Source organism: Martes martes (genome assembly GCF_963455335.1).
Source record: "Martes martes genome assembly, chromosome: 18".
NCBI lineage: Eukaryota > Metazoa > Chordata > Mammalia > Carnivora > Mustelidae > Martes > Martes martes.
In genome coordinates, this window is record NC_137906.1 from 32331833 (window position 1) to 32345842 (window position 14010).

Genomic DNA, 14010 nt, shown 5'->3' on the forward strand with positions numbered 1-14010 from the left:
AACGGGGACGTGGAGAGGCGAACGCCCAGGTGAGCGACCAGAGGAAAGGAAGCAGATCTGGGATGTGGGCCCAGCGCCATCTGGCCCATGGGTCCCTACTTTTAACCGGCAGATGGGACTCCCCCAGACTGCCCCTGCAAGCAGCCCCGCCCTGGGGTTTGTCCCAGCCCGGCCACGTCTGTTACACCCCCCTGGCCTGTGCCATCACAATCAGCCCCGACTATATAACCAGGGGCCGCCGGGGCCTCTGTCAAGCTGGGTGGGCTGCAAGAGGAGGGGGAGGCGGCCTCTGCCCCTCCCAGCGTGGCCTCCCATGGACACCAAGACGCAGAGCCTTCCCAACACCCACACCCAGCCCCATAGCAACTCTCGGCCCCAGAGCCACACCTGCGGCCCGTGCACCTGCAGCTCCCACTGCCAAGCCTGCGGCCAGAGCTGCGGCCGGAGCCAGAGCTGCAGCCGGAGCCGCAGCTCCAGCCAGAGCCCCACGGGCCACCAGAGCCAGAGCCCGTACCCCAGCCCGCCGCCGAGGTGCCAGAAACACACCATGCACTCCCACCACTGTCCCCCGCGGCCCACCGCCCATTCCTGCAGCTACCCCAAGAACAGAAAGAACTTGGAAGGAAAGGTGAAGAGAAAGGTGGCCAAGAGGAGCCGGCAGGCGCATAAAACAAAGAGACGGAGCTCAGGTACCTCGCAAGCTGGAGGGGAAGGGCTGCGGGGCTGCCCTCCCCACCCCCAGGCCAGGGGGAGCCGCCTGGCGGGACCGGAGGGGTAGTGAGGCGAAGGCTGCGTGAGCACAGAGCAAGCAGGAGGGAGAGTGACGAAGGGAGAAGCTGTATGCTGACACGCCGAGGGACTAGTTCTTGATGGGATGGGTTGCTGGGGAGGAGGGCCGGGCGGCAGACCAGCTAAGGGACATGTGGAGCCGCGAGGAGCAGCTGGACGGGGAAGTCACGGGTGAACGTTGGTTGGCAGAGGGACGGGTGACGGAGGGTTCGGTGGTTGCTTGAGGGCAGGGAGGGAGGGAGGGATGAGATGTATCCGTTGAATGACGAAGGCAGAATGGATGTTGGTGGCCGTGCAAACCGGCCGGACGCGCTCGCAGGCGGACAGAGTCCGCTGAAGCCACGGTTGCCATCGGACTGGCTGGATACGGTAAGAAGCTGGACTGGTTGGACGTCGAGGGCTGACGGGAGGATGGAGGAGTGGGTTAAGCAGTGGCTGGAGAGGCGGGTTGATGGTGGGATTAGAGGACGGGTTAATGGGTAGACGAGATGACCGGACGGTTGCTCGTAGGAATACACCAGCGGATGGAAGCCTGGATGTCTGGGCAGTTTAGTAGTGAAGTCGTGTTGGGGGAGATGGTGAATGGGAGGGTGATGAATGGGAGAATGAATGGGAGAAATGGATGGGGTCACAGACGCTCGTTTGGATCTTGACAGTCTACGCTCCAGCCGCACACCCCGTATTTGGTCACAGACGAGCAGTCCAAAACCCAAAGGAGGAAATGAATGTGCGAAGTGTTCCCCTATATTAAAGGTCCCTTTCCCGTTCCCATCCCTCAGGGCGGAAATACAACTGAGACGGCCCTCCCCCCACCCCGTGGCTTGTTCCTGTGTTGGTTTCACCCAAATAAGAAATGCCAGCCCGTGCGGAATGCTAGAAGGAAGCCCACCTTCAAGCAGGAACGTGTCCCTACAGGAATTTCTATGCAACACTGATTAAAGCGTGTACACTGGAGACTATTCCTTGTGTGGGCATTTTGATTTCACTAAAGGGGTCACGTGTTTTGGGGCCTGGCGTGGAAGCTGGAAGCAGGGGAGAGGCTGGGTGAGGAGCAGGGGTGAGGCTTGTGATGGGAATGGAATGGATGGGAATGTGCATTTTGAAGTCCAGACCACCCCGAGTTTGAATCCTGGCCCCTGTCTCCCTGCCGTGACGCTAGGCTGCTGCTGAACCCCCCTGGTTCCAACGATCTTATACTAAGGGAACAAGTATGTTGGGCGCCGTGCTAGGCTCTGGGAACCCAGAGGGTGCACAAGGCCCGGTCCACAGAAAGAGAAACAGACGTGGAAACCCAAGATCTGCTAATCATAGTCAAGTTGTATCAGGAGGGGGGAGGCCATGCCGTGCAGAACCACTGTGGACGTGAGGGAAGAACTTTCCAAATAGCCTGTGCAAAGGAAGGAGAGGAAGCACTTCAGGTGTTCCTGCATGGGATCTGCAGGTGGTGGGACAGGAGGGCGGGGGGAGCACCAGGCAGGGGGGGCCAGGCCACGCAGGGATTTGCACAGGGAGCTTGGCCATTACATTTGGTGTGAGAAGCCCCAGGAGGGTCCTAAAATGGGGCAAGAAAAGGGTTCCCCGTGCTTCTAGAGATGGTGTTAGCCGCTGTGTGGAGACTGGATTATAGGGCACAGAAGGGACACGGGAAAGAGGAGCCGTTGGCAGGGTGGGGCCAGGAGAAGGAACGGTGGCCTGGACTGGAGCACTGAGATCAGGAGGAAACTTCAGTCTTCCCATCTGTAAAATGGGTACTCTTGTTGGATGTCGGGGAGGGGTCAAAGAGGTGGTGGTTGTGAGTAGTGGTATGAAGGCTGGGGGTTCTGCGTGTGGTAGGTACTTTGCAATTAATATGGCCTCAAGTACCAGACGGTGGGAATGGTTAGGGTCTCCTGTAAATCACCTTCCAACCCAGAAACCTCTTGGAGTCAGACCCAAGTTCCCAGCTGAGGGAACTCAAATCCCCCAAGACACCCCTCAAGCCTAACGGGGTAACCTAGCACCGTGCCAGACACAGGGATCCTTGGTACCCCCTTCTGTGTTTCATGTGGCATTTGGGGTAATGGAACGGGGTGGGACATGGGGAGGTGGGCGTGTGTGGAAATGATGGGGGTGTTTGCAGTGGAGGTAAAGGGGCCAGCCGCGGAGCCTCAGGGGAAGGCGGTCCTTCCAATACATATCAACCTAAAACTACTCTCCTGCCAGAGGTCAGTTACAGGGAGGGGGACCCCAGCTCTGGTGCCTGTGCCCCAGGTGGCAGCAGGAAGTTCGCGGTCTCCTGAGAGCTCTGCTGTGTGACCTCCGCAAGGCATTTTCCCTCTCTGTGCCCCCTCTCGTCTCCCAAGGTGTCACTGTGGGGTGGGGGGCGGGGATTCCCTGAGATGATGCACGGGGCCTGGCACACAGTCTGGGGTTCCTGGGTCCCTCTCCTCCCCTCACAGCAGGGAAATGTTCCAGGTGGGCATCACATACCGATGAGAGGATGTGGGGACGGGCCCAAGCAGGCTGGGGAAATTACCATGCTCTGAGCACCTATCAGGCACCAGATGCTTTGACATCAGTGTTTCCATTGAATCCACACACCTCAGAAAGCAGCACTGCTCCCCCTTTAAAAGAAGCAGCTGAGATTCAGAGGTGAGTTTGATAAGGTCAGCTGGAGGGCAGGTCTGAGGTCAGACATTCATGCTTTGCCCCAAACCACCGTTTCCTAATAAAACTGTGAGGCCGAGGGGCACCTGAGTGGCTCAGTCAGTTAAAAGCCTCTGACTCCTCACTTCAGCTCAATCTCAGGGTCATGAGTTCAAGCCCCATGCAGGCTCCATGCCCAGCATAGAGCCGACTTATGAAAAATAACGAACGAATGAATGAATGAAAGTCCAGATTATGCCATGATCGTCACTGACACCTCCAGGCAAAAGACTTTGGGAAGCCCTTCTGGGGAGCACAATTTAAGGGAGCGGGTGGAAACAAAGGTTCAGAAGATAAGGTCAGGGACTTTAAACCCTGCTCATCAAAGGACCTCCCTATTCCCTGGAGAGTGTCCTTCGATGATACGATCACCGAAGGCAGGAGATCCTCTACTGTGGGTAGGATCTCTGTAATAGAGGAAGTCAACTGGAAAGCAAGACCGGCTGGGTCGCATGGACCCACCCTTAACCCCACAGCTCCCTGAAACCAACACTCAGCAAAAAGTTGCACAAACACACACAGATAACCACCAGTCACATAGACAAAGAAATGGCCCCTCCAGCCCACTCAGACACCGAGAGCCAGGTTTACATACAGACTCCTAAACACACACACACACACACACACACACACACACCCCTCTACACACACACCCCTCTCACATGCCTCCCCTCCCACACCGAAACACACGCCAGCCGGCGCTCACAGACACACAACCCCCTCTCGCAGTCAGTCACCCGATGACAAGAGGAAAAACATCAAACCACAGATTTATTCTTTCACTTGCTTGGTTTCGGGTGGGGAGGCAAGAGTTTGGGGGCAAGTCTGCTGGAAACCCAAATTCAGGAAACAGAAACAGAGGCTAAATGTAGCCACCGAGAGGCTGTGCAGAGTCTGTCATTGGGGAGCGGGGGGAGGCAGAGCATGGCCCAGCCTGGCCTGTGGTGGGACCGACCGTCTGCCCCACTGCCCCGGGGGGAGGGGCTGCCATTCCCAGGGGACCCAGCGGTCCTGGGGCAGATGGGAGCGGATCTGGGGAGGCTGCGGATCCTGGGTCAGAAAAACAGCTCCCTCTCCTCAGCCCTACAAAGCCAGGTTCCATTCCCGGCTCCCTCCCTCGCTGGGTGACCCCAGACCTGTCTCTCAACCTCTCTGAGCCTTATTTGCATCTCACGCTCTGTGAAGAGGTCTAGGGGGCCCCTTGGCCTTGACTGCTCCGTCCCCAGCACTTAGTAGGGTGCCTGGTACGTAGGAGGAGTTCCGTGAACTCAAAGAGTGAGCAGGCATGAAAACAAGAGGGAGAGGCCCGCCGTGTACCCCCCGCACGGGCGTAAGTGGGAAAGGCTGGATTACAGCAAGGGAAGCAGATACTGTCATGGGGCTGCTGAGGGGGGCAGTGTGCACAGGCATGGTGGCAGGCAACCAAGAGGGGTCTATTAACATTTAAAGTGTGCAGAGTGTTGGGGCGCCGGGGTGCCTCCACCAGCCAACTCTTGATTTCCGCTCAGGTCACGATCTCGGGGTTGTGGGATCGAGCCCCAGGGAAGGTTCCACACTGAGTATGGAGCCTGCTTGGGATTCTCCGTCTCCCTCTCCCTCTGCCTCCCTGCACCCCCTCACTCACACAGGCACTCTCTTTCTCTTAAAAAAAAAAAAAAGGGTACAAGTGTTTCTCACACACGGGTGCAAAGAGCCCAAAGGTGTCCATCCACAGGGGACAGCTGTGTGAACATACAGGGGGTCGGTGAGGAACACCGCCCCGTTTTTTTAAAATAATGGGGGTTGATCTCTCTGTCCAGATCACCAGCGGTGGAAAGAGCAAGATGGAGAAAGATGTGTCATTGACCTACGAGTCCACACAGAGTAACACTGAGTAACACTGTAGTTTCATGGGGGCAAATGCAGCTCCGTGAGTGCGGGTGGCGGGTTGGGGGGGGATCGGGAAGCAGAGGCCAGGCGGGTGCCTGCGGGTAGTCGGGGGAGGGGAAGTGCTTTCGTTATTTCCTACAAGGAAATGAAAAAGTAAAACAAGGAGGAAAAAAAAAAAAATGAGCTTCCGTGAGGTATCCAGTAGGTGCTCAGCAAAGCTTTGTTGCCTCTGGAAAGAGAACAGCGCGAGTAATGTTGTGATCAACTCTGCTACTGCAGGGCTTGCTGGCCCAGACAAGGGGGCCCAGGAGGTGCTCCCCAGAGGGGCTCATCACTGCAGGGTAGGGAAAGGCCAAGACCAGCGCATGGCCTTCCCGCAGCCCGGCCTCTGCCGCACCCCAGCCTCTGCCACACCCCGGCCTCCTCTCTAGCCACCGGCCACTCAGGTCCTCCAACGGGTGTCTCCGGGCCTTTGCTTGTGCTGTGCTCGGCCAGGAACACACTCCTTCCTGCCCCTTGGCCGAGACCCGCTTGTTCTTTAAAATTCAGAGCCAAGGATCACCTCCTCCCAGAGCCTGCTCAGGGTCCTGCGGGCCTGGCCGGGGACCTCTGCGGTGCCCGCAGACGAGGCCCCTGCTGGTTCCCTGGGTGCCCAGAAGCGAGATGCCGCCTCAACCCAAGAACGGGGTTGGATGTCCTGTGTCTAGTTTCCCAGCTTTTCTGCCCTCTGTCAACTGCCATTGCTTCTTGCTGTCAGTGGCTCGCACGGATGGGGTACGATAGGGCCATTGACGTGGTACGGGAGGGCGGGAACCAGATCAGCTTGTTAGAATGGTGTGTCAACACAGAATGAGTAGGCTCCCAGCAAGGTCCGGAGGGATTTACTGATGAAAACGGCGCTGGGCCTGCCACGCTTGGAGTTTGTGGGGCCGCTCTTGGGGCCGCCCCATTAAGCCCACCTGCGTGAAGGCAGAGCGCTGGGGGGAGTGGTGGGCGCAGCCTAGGCCAGCAAGCAGGTCAGTCCGGACTTCACAGCCTGGGCTCTCGGAAATCCCCCCTCCGGCCCCTCCGCTGCTCCGGCGAAGCTGCTTAATCCTGACGGCACGTGACCTCTGACCCACCTCTTTCTTCACCGGCGACATGCTGGAAGGTTCTCATCCGGTCTCCCCAGGACCAGGAGGAGCCACCCTATCTATCATCACTTTGGAGTCAACACTCCTGGCCGTTTGGCCTCCTCTGCCCCAAGGAAGAACTTTCTCCTCCGACTCAAGGCGGTACCCACCTCCCCCTGGACGCACGGTCACTCCCGCTGATGGGTCGCGCTGGGCCCAGGTTCTACCCCAGACAACAAGGCAGGCTCTTCAGCCAGAGTCCTCTGAGAGAGACTCGGCCTCCCCAAAACACCTGATCCAAGCTCCACCCGAGCCACGCTCTCTCCTACAGTTGTCCCAACTGTCCTTGGAACTGGCATCGCACCCATCTCGGGAGATCGTGTGGTGACACCCCGGTGGGTCAGGGACAGTTGTGAGGTGTGCCCAAGGCCTCTACCCTGAGTCACTGTGGCTTAAGACCCAGCTCTCTGGAAGGTCAACAGCCAAGGGGCTCTTTCCACGCCTAATCCTATAGTGTTTCCCAGGCCTTAAGGACTGTCTCCAGCTCTTGTCACCTCTCAGCAAGGCCCTGCCTGATGGACTGGACCCCTGCCAACCTCTATGCTCACCCCTGCACTCATCCCCTTGCTCTCTACACCAGTGTCACACGCCTCTCTCTGGTCCTCAGGCATGCCTGTTGTTCCTACCACAGGCCCTTTGCATGAGCTGCTTCCTCTGCCTGCAGTCTTCTTCAGCCCGCCTTTAGAAAAACCTCAACTCTGTCACCATCCAAAAGAACTTTCCTGACTGCCTGATCTCACTCCTGCACCAAGCTCACAAATCCCTTTCTCCGTGGTTATTTCCCCCACAGTACTGACCACAATCCAAAACGATCATGTGAATTCATGGCCTTCTCTATGCTTGAAGACCCCTGAGTCCTCAGCGCCTGGCAGACAGGAGGCACTCAACAAATCCCTACGGAATCAATACTAAAGGAGGGAAATAGGGGCATTCTTGCCCCCATCTTGCAGAGGAGAAAACTGAGGCACAGAGAAACTAAGAAGCTTGCCTCCGGCTGCATGCTTGTTAAGGGACAGATTTAAACCCAGCCTTGCTGCTCGGGGCTCCCCGGGGGCACAGATTCCCCTGGGAAGCTCGGCGGCCCCACACATCAGAGGCAGCCAAGACAGAGGAGCAGGGGACAGAGGACAATTTCAGGATTGCGTGTCCTGGCCAGGACTGGCTTTTCCCAGCAGAACTGCCAAAGCGGGAAAGAGAAACCAAAAAACCAAGCCGTGTGTGCCAGGATCTGGATTCCCCACAGCAGCTGGCTGGGCCCCTCACTTCTAGGCTGCCCAGTGGGGAGGAGGACCACCCCGCATGTCAGGCTGCAGACGGCGGGTGGTCCCAACTGCCCTGTGACAGGTCGCCTGTGCTAAGCCCTTGCTCTGTGCCTGGCACTCTGCTTTGGGCTCTGTGTGCTTTGCTGCTCGGTGCAGTACAAAACTTCCAGTGACTGTTCTGCAGATGGGGCAAAACGGGGCCCAGAGAGGGCAAGCTATTTCCCTAAGGTCCCACAGCTGGGAAGCAGTGGGCATAGAATCTGAATGCAGCCCACTCTTGCAAGCCTGGCACCCGTCCAGGGAGAGGCAGCCGGTCCTCAATCAGCATATTTCCTTTTTCTTTTTGGCGTCTGGATGCGGTTTCATTCTGAACTCAGGGCTTCAGAAAATGAAACCAAAGCCCGAGTAACTGTCGCTGTTGGTGGTGAGCAGAACCCACGTGTGTTCGGCGACATGCACCTGACTCACCATGGCTTTCACAAGAAGGAGCTAGTCAGCCGGGAGGGGGGACACTGTACAGGCATTCGTGGACAGGCCACGGATACTCGGAGATGGACTCAGAGCCACAAAGGGTGAGGTGGAGGCTTGGATGCCGAGACCCGGGGCCTCCTCAAGCTCATAGACAAAAAGGGAACCCAGCAGAGCTATCCCCACTCCCCCTCCCAAGGCAGGCTCCGGATGCAAATTAATCGCTAATTTTTTTTGGCATCTACGGTTTTTTCTAGCAGACAGATCAGGATTTGAGATCACCAGGACTTGTGGGGAGGAAGTTTACAGCACGGGGGACAAGGGCAAAAGCTTTAGAGCTTTCCGACAACCTAGATAGGAATCTCGGCTCTGTCCCTTCTGAGCTGTGTGCGCCGAGGCAAGGGACTCCCCTTCGAAGCCTCAGTTTCTCTATCTGTAAAACGGACAGAGCGGATCATTGTGCCAATCCAGTGATCTAAGGACTGTACAGCATTTAGCACACAGTCAGCATTTAGCACCCAGTAAAGGCAATGAAGGAGTGGGGTGGGAGTGTGGCAGCGGGGGGGGGGGGGCGTGAGAAGGGGGCCCTGTCCCTATGAGAAGTGGTGGCTCTCCCGTGTAGCCGTGGACGCTGTCAATGGGGGTTATAGGGGTTGGGGGGCATACGGACGGTCAGCTATTATGGACTGCCCTCCGCCCAGAGGCCTGCGGAGGAGACGGGCTGGCAGGAAGACAAGCCTTACAGGAGCCAGCCCAGCCTGCTGGCCTCCTCTGGGCCTGGACCACTGCCCCCAGCTCCAGTGCGGGGGCGGTGCTACCCTTCCCCACTGCCAGCATCCAGGGGCCTGGTTTACCCCCAGGAAACTCCGCCCATGCCTCCTCCGGCCTGTGCTCCTGGGGACAGAGCTTCTAGAATGGGCCCGAGATATGAAGCCCCATGCGTAAGGGCTCCAGCACGCTGCCACGCTCACTCGCACCCTCGGAGGCACAACAGCCAGAGCAGACCCCTGCCAAAGGCTTACTTTAACTAGTGGCTGATCTAAGCCCTTGACCCAGAATTGCTCACTTGAATCCCTGCCCCCAGGAAGGCAGGGGGGTTCATCACCCGCTCAGAGTCACAGGGCTAGAGAGGTGTATGCCTGAACTGGAGTTCAGGTAGCCTGGGTCCAAGATCTGGCTTTTAACCACTACCTTCTATTTTATGCATCACCCACGACAGGGCACAACACCAGCAAGAGCTCTGGAGGGCCCAGAGCACCTGACCACCAGCACACACATGCCCGCCCATCCTCTCTCCCACCACCCTGCATACCAGCGCACGCACGCATGCACACACACACACACACACACACACGCACACTCTCAACCCAGGACAGCGACATCAATGACCGATGCCAGCTGCCAACATGCACCCAGGGAGCTGATGGGGTCCTAAGCAAGGCTGGCTCTGGGTCACCCCCTGACGTTCAAGAGGAAACACCGGCAGTCTGGGGCCGGGGAAGGAAAGCGCCAAGAAGGCAGGCTGGAGGGCCTGGCACCCATGAGGACTTCGGAGAGGCCTGGCTGCAGCCTGAGAGCAGCCCCTAGAGGGCAGTGTGTGTCGGGGAGAAGCTGCTGGCCAAGCCCCCCAGCCTGGTCTGTCTGCTGTGTAATCCAGGGTGATTCCGAGACTACTAGCCCCAGCCCTCATTTGTTCTTTCTTTCCTTCAAAAATACACATACCAGCCAGGCACCTAAGGCATGCCTTGCCATGACAGACAGGGTCATGGGATCACACGCTCAAATGTACGAATTATTGCCAGCACCTTCAAGCCTCCCGGGTCCCAAGCCACAGGTATGAATGCCAGGTGGGGACAGACACTTAACCTGGCAGCGGAAGGGGACTCTACAAGGCAGGGGTTGGGGGAAAGGAGGGCAGGCCAGGAAAAGTCAAAGTAGGTTTGTGGAAGCATCACATCAATGAACCGTCTTTTCACTGGGCTCCAAAGTGCGTTTGGAGGGGCCCAGCCATTCCTCTCCCCAAAATAAGAGAGGAGGGTACGGTCGTCCAGAGCTCCCCATCTGCCAGTGGCTGCAGATCACAGCCCCTCCCCAGGGCCTCAGTTTCTCCAGCTGCTCTCCGGCAGGGAGCGCGAGCCAAGACCGCTGGGGACCTTGACGGCCCCGCCCGGTTTCCGAGGAACTCGGATCCGCAGTCGAGGCGCCCTTCTCGTGCCGCCGAAGGGTTCCTCCGAAGCCTGTGGTCAGGCCACCGCTTCCTGGGAAGCCCAAGCCAAGACCAGGGGCAGCGAGCGACAGGCTAGAAGCGGTGCGGGGGCAGCCGTCTGGCCGTTCAGGGCTGCGGGGGGTGCGGGAGCAGGGGGCTGTGTGAGCAGCCCCGAGGGGTCCGGCCCGACGCCGGACCCGCAGGCAGGACCCCAGACTCGGGTGGGGAGGGGTCTGACTCGAGGAGAACAGAGGCCAGAGGAGCTACGGGAGACGGGTGCTGAGGCACCTGGAGGGCGGAGGAGAGGGGGTGTCAGCTTGGCTGCAGAAGTCTCCGACCCAGGATAGTAGTCGGGGCACAGGTGGGGGGGCTCCGGGTGCGGCGGGGGCATCGGAGAGAGCGAGCGGGTCCAGGGGCGGGACCAGAGCCCTTGAAGGAGAGGGTCCTAGGACGACTGTGAGGCTGGATCAGGGGAGGAAGGGGCCCCCGGAAAGGGTCCCCAAGTGTATGCAAAAGGTCCAGCCCGTGCAGCTCTAGCGCCGCGCCACCGCGGAAAAAGAAACCGAAAGTGGCGCGGAAGGGCGGGGCCTGAGGGGGTGGAGCCTAAAGGGGGCGGGACCGCCGGCGCCAGCGGGCCACACCTCCGGGGCCAGTTTAAAAGACTGGTGCAGGGGCGGGCGCGGAGCAGAGCGAGCTGCGGCCGTGGCAGCTGCACGGCTCCCGGCCCCGGAGCATGCGCGAGAGCCGCCCCGGAGCCCCCCGCCGCCCCGCCCGCGGCGCCCCGCGCCCCGCCGCCAGGTGAGCCGGGTACTAGGCAAAGAAGCGGGAGGGAGAGGGGAGGACCAGACAGCCCAGAACACAAGAAAGGACGGCCGGGGGTCGGGCGGGCCTCGGGGGCTGCGTGATGGGGTCGCGGCCGCCACGCCCCTGGCCCCCGGCGGCCCCACCCTGGCAGCCCCCCGCGCGCGGGGTTCCCGCAGCGCAGCTTCTCTGTCTTTGCCCAATCGTTCGGACGAGGCGCCAGTCCCCGGCCTGGCCAGCAGGCGGCGGCCGCGGGGCGGCGAGCCGAGGGCTGGGTGGCCGGAGTCGGGGCACGTTTCTCCCCGCACCTCTCTCCACGCCCCCCTCTTACCCAAACTCCGAGCGAGCCGGCGGCGGACTCCGCCCCGGCCGGGCTCCCCGCCCCGCTCCCGGAGGGCTCCGCGGACCGGGAGGCCCGTTTTCTGGGTGAGCCCGCGGAGGCTCCCGGCGGCCGCGCCGACTCGGTCCTGCGCCCTCGGCCCTTTCGGGTCGGCTCCCCCGCCGGCCCCGGGCCTGCCCCGCCTCTCGGCTCACCGCCCGTGTCTTCCCCCAGCGCACCCCCGGACGCTATGGCCCACCCCTCCGGCTGGCCCCGCGTGTAGGATGGTAGCACACAACCAGGTGGCAGCCGACAATGCAATCTCCACGGCAGCAGAGTCCCGACGGCGGCCAGAGCCTTCCTCGTCTTCGTCCTCGTCCTCGTCCTCGTCCTCGTCCTCGTCCCCGTCCCCGGCGGCGCCCGCGGCCCCCGCGCGCCCGCGGCCCTGCCCGGCGGCCCCGGCCCCGGCCCCCGGCGACACGCACTTCCGCACGTTCCGCTCGCACGCCGAGTACCGGCGCATCACCCGGGCCAGCGCGCTGCTCGACGCCTGCGGCTTCTACTGGGGGCCCCTGAGCGTGCACGGGGCGCACGAGCGGCTGCGCGCCGAGCCCGTGGGCACCTTCCTGGTGCGCGACAGCCGCCAGCGGAACTGCTTCTTCGCCCTCAGCGTGAAGATGGCCTCGGGCCCCACGAGCATCCGCGTGCACTTCCAGGCCGGCCGCTTCCACCTGGACGGCAGCCGCGAGAGCTTCGACTGCCTCTTCGAGCTGCTGGAGCACTACGTGGCGGCGCCGCGCCGCATGCTCGGGGCCCCGCTGCGCCAGCGCCGCGTGCGGCCGCTGCAGGAGCTGTGTCGCCAGCGCATCGTGGCCACCGTGGGCCGCGAGAACCTGGCGCGCATCCCCCTCAACCCCGTCCTGCGCGACTATTTGCGCTCCTTCCCCTTCCAGATCTGACCGGCCGCGCACGCAGCATTAACTCGGGCACCTTGTCATTATTTTGTATAATTATTATTTCCCTGGAACCACGTGGGTGCCCTCCCCACCCAGGTTGGAGGGAGCCGGGGCGTGGGGGCGAGGCGCCTCCCCCTCCCCGCCCCCCCAGACAAGGCCGCAGACCCCTCCCCATCCCTTGGGGGGGGGAGTGCCCCTCCTCCTGGTGCTCCCTCTGGGTCCCCCCTGGTTGTTGTAGCAGCTTAACTGTATCTGGGGCCAGGACCTGAATTTGTACCTCCTACCTCTTCATGTTTACATATACCCAGTATTTTTGCACAAACCAGGGGTTGGGGGAGGGTCTCTGGCTTTATTTTTCTGCTGTGCAGAATCCTATTTTATATTTTTTACAGCCAGTTTAGGTAATAAACTTTGTTATGAAAGTTTTTTTTTTTAAAGAAAAAAAAAAGTTTCCAGAGCATGTGCTTGGTTCAGGGGATTCTCTTGGTTGTGAGTGGGTCCGGGGCGGAGGGGTCCTAAGACGGACCTTTGTGGCTTGAAGGGAGTGGGACCCAGGTCCTGGGGCTGGGGAACCTGCCTGGTTCCACTCCCGGCTCTCAGGGAGAGAGGAATAGCCGGTTTTGGTATTTTGTGTAAGGTAAAATGGCAGTTGGTGTTTTGAGCACTTAAAGTGAGCCAAACCTTCTTCTGCCTGCCTCGGGCTTAAATTAGACACCCCTATGAAGCAAGGCTCCTATCCTCATTTTTTACAGACAAGAAAAACCAAGGCAAGGGTCCATTTGCCTGTGTCAGAGACGTCACTGGGGCCTTTTTTGGCCATCCACCCAGAATGTGTTTGAAATGGATGACAGAGAGGAAACTTCTTTCATTCTGTGACCACAGCACCTTCCAGGAAGAAGGTGGGGGGGGGGGACTTGATGAGTTTTTGGAAGGAGGAGTGGCGCATTCTGAAACTGGTGTGGAGAGAGACAGATTTCAGATGGTGGGATGGGGATCGAGGTTTGGGCCTGACTTCATCCTTCCTGTCCCCTTCTCTCGGTGTACTTTTTGGTGAACACAACACTTGGAGCCCAAAAAACGCTCTGCGGTCTGTGGTGGCAGGAGGGCCCTGCAAGCAGCCGTGGGTAATTCCCTTTGCTTCTCGGGGCCTCAGTGTCTACCTCTGAAATGGGTTTGCTGGAGGAGGTGCTTGCCGGGCAACAGGGACGAGGGGAAGCGCTCGGGAGGGGAGACTGGCACAGTGGGGCTGGCCCACATCGCCAGAAAGTGCCTATGACACGGGCTCTATGGCTACTCCCGGGTCCGTGGCCTGAAAGGTCAGCCGTGCTGGCGACCCAGGGGGCTGGGCAGCCACACTGGGTGAATTGACTCACTTTCGGGGTTGGGGTGAAACAGCCTCACGGACAAGTTGCAGTTCATTTTTAGAAGTTGGACTGGCCCTAGGCAGCCTTGGACATGCTGATGATGGAGTGTCCTAATATTT

General features: G+C 59.9%; 2 protein-coding genes across 2 annotated transcripts; both read left to right on the forward strand.

Annotated features, from left to right (window-relative positions):
- Positions 1–313: 313 nt before the first annotated feature.
- TNP2 (transition protein 2) lies at positions 314–1585 on the forward strand (the record flags this gene model as incomplete). The annotated part of the gene is made up of 2 exons (XM_080830852.1): positions 314–689; positions 1569–1585. 2 exons carry the CDS (start codon positions 314–316, stop codon positions 1583–1585), a joined length of 393 nt encoding a protein of 130 aa, XP_080686978.1.
- Positions 1586–11840: 10255 nt separating this feature from the next.
- SOCS1 (suppressor of cytokine signaling 1) lies at positions 11841–12955 on the forward strand. The gene has a single exon (XM_080829877.1). The coding sequence runs from the start codon at positions 11856–11858 to the stop codon at positions 12528–12530; it is 675 nt and encodes a 224-aa protein (XP_080686003.1). The 5' UTR covers positions 11841–11855; the 3' UTR covers positions 12531–12955.
- The last annotated feature ends 1055 nt before the right edge of the window (positions 12956–14010 follow it).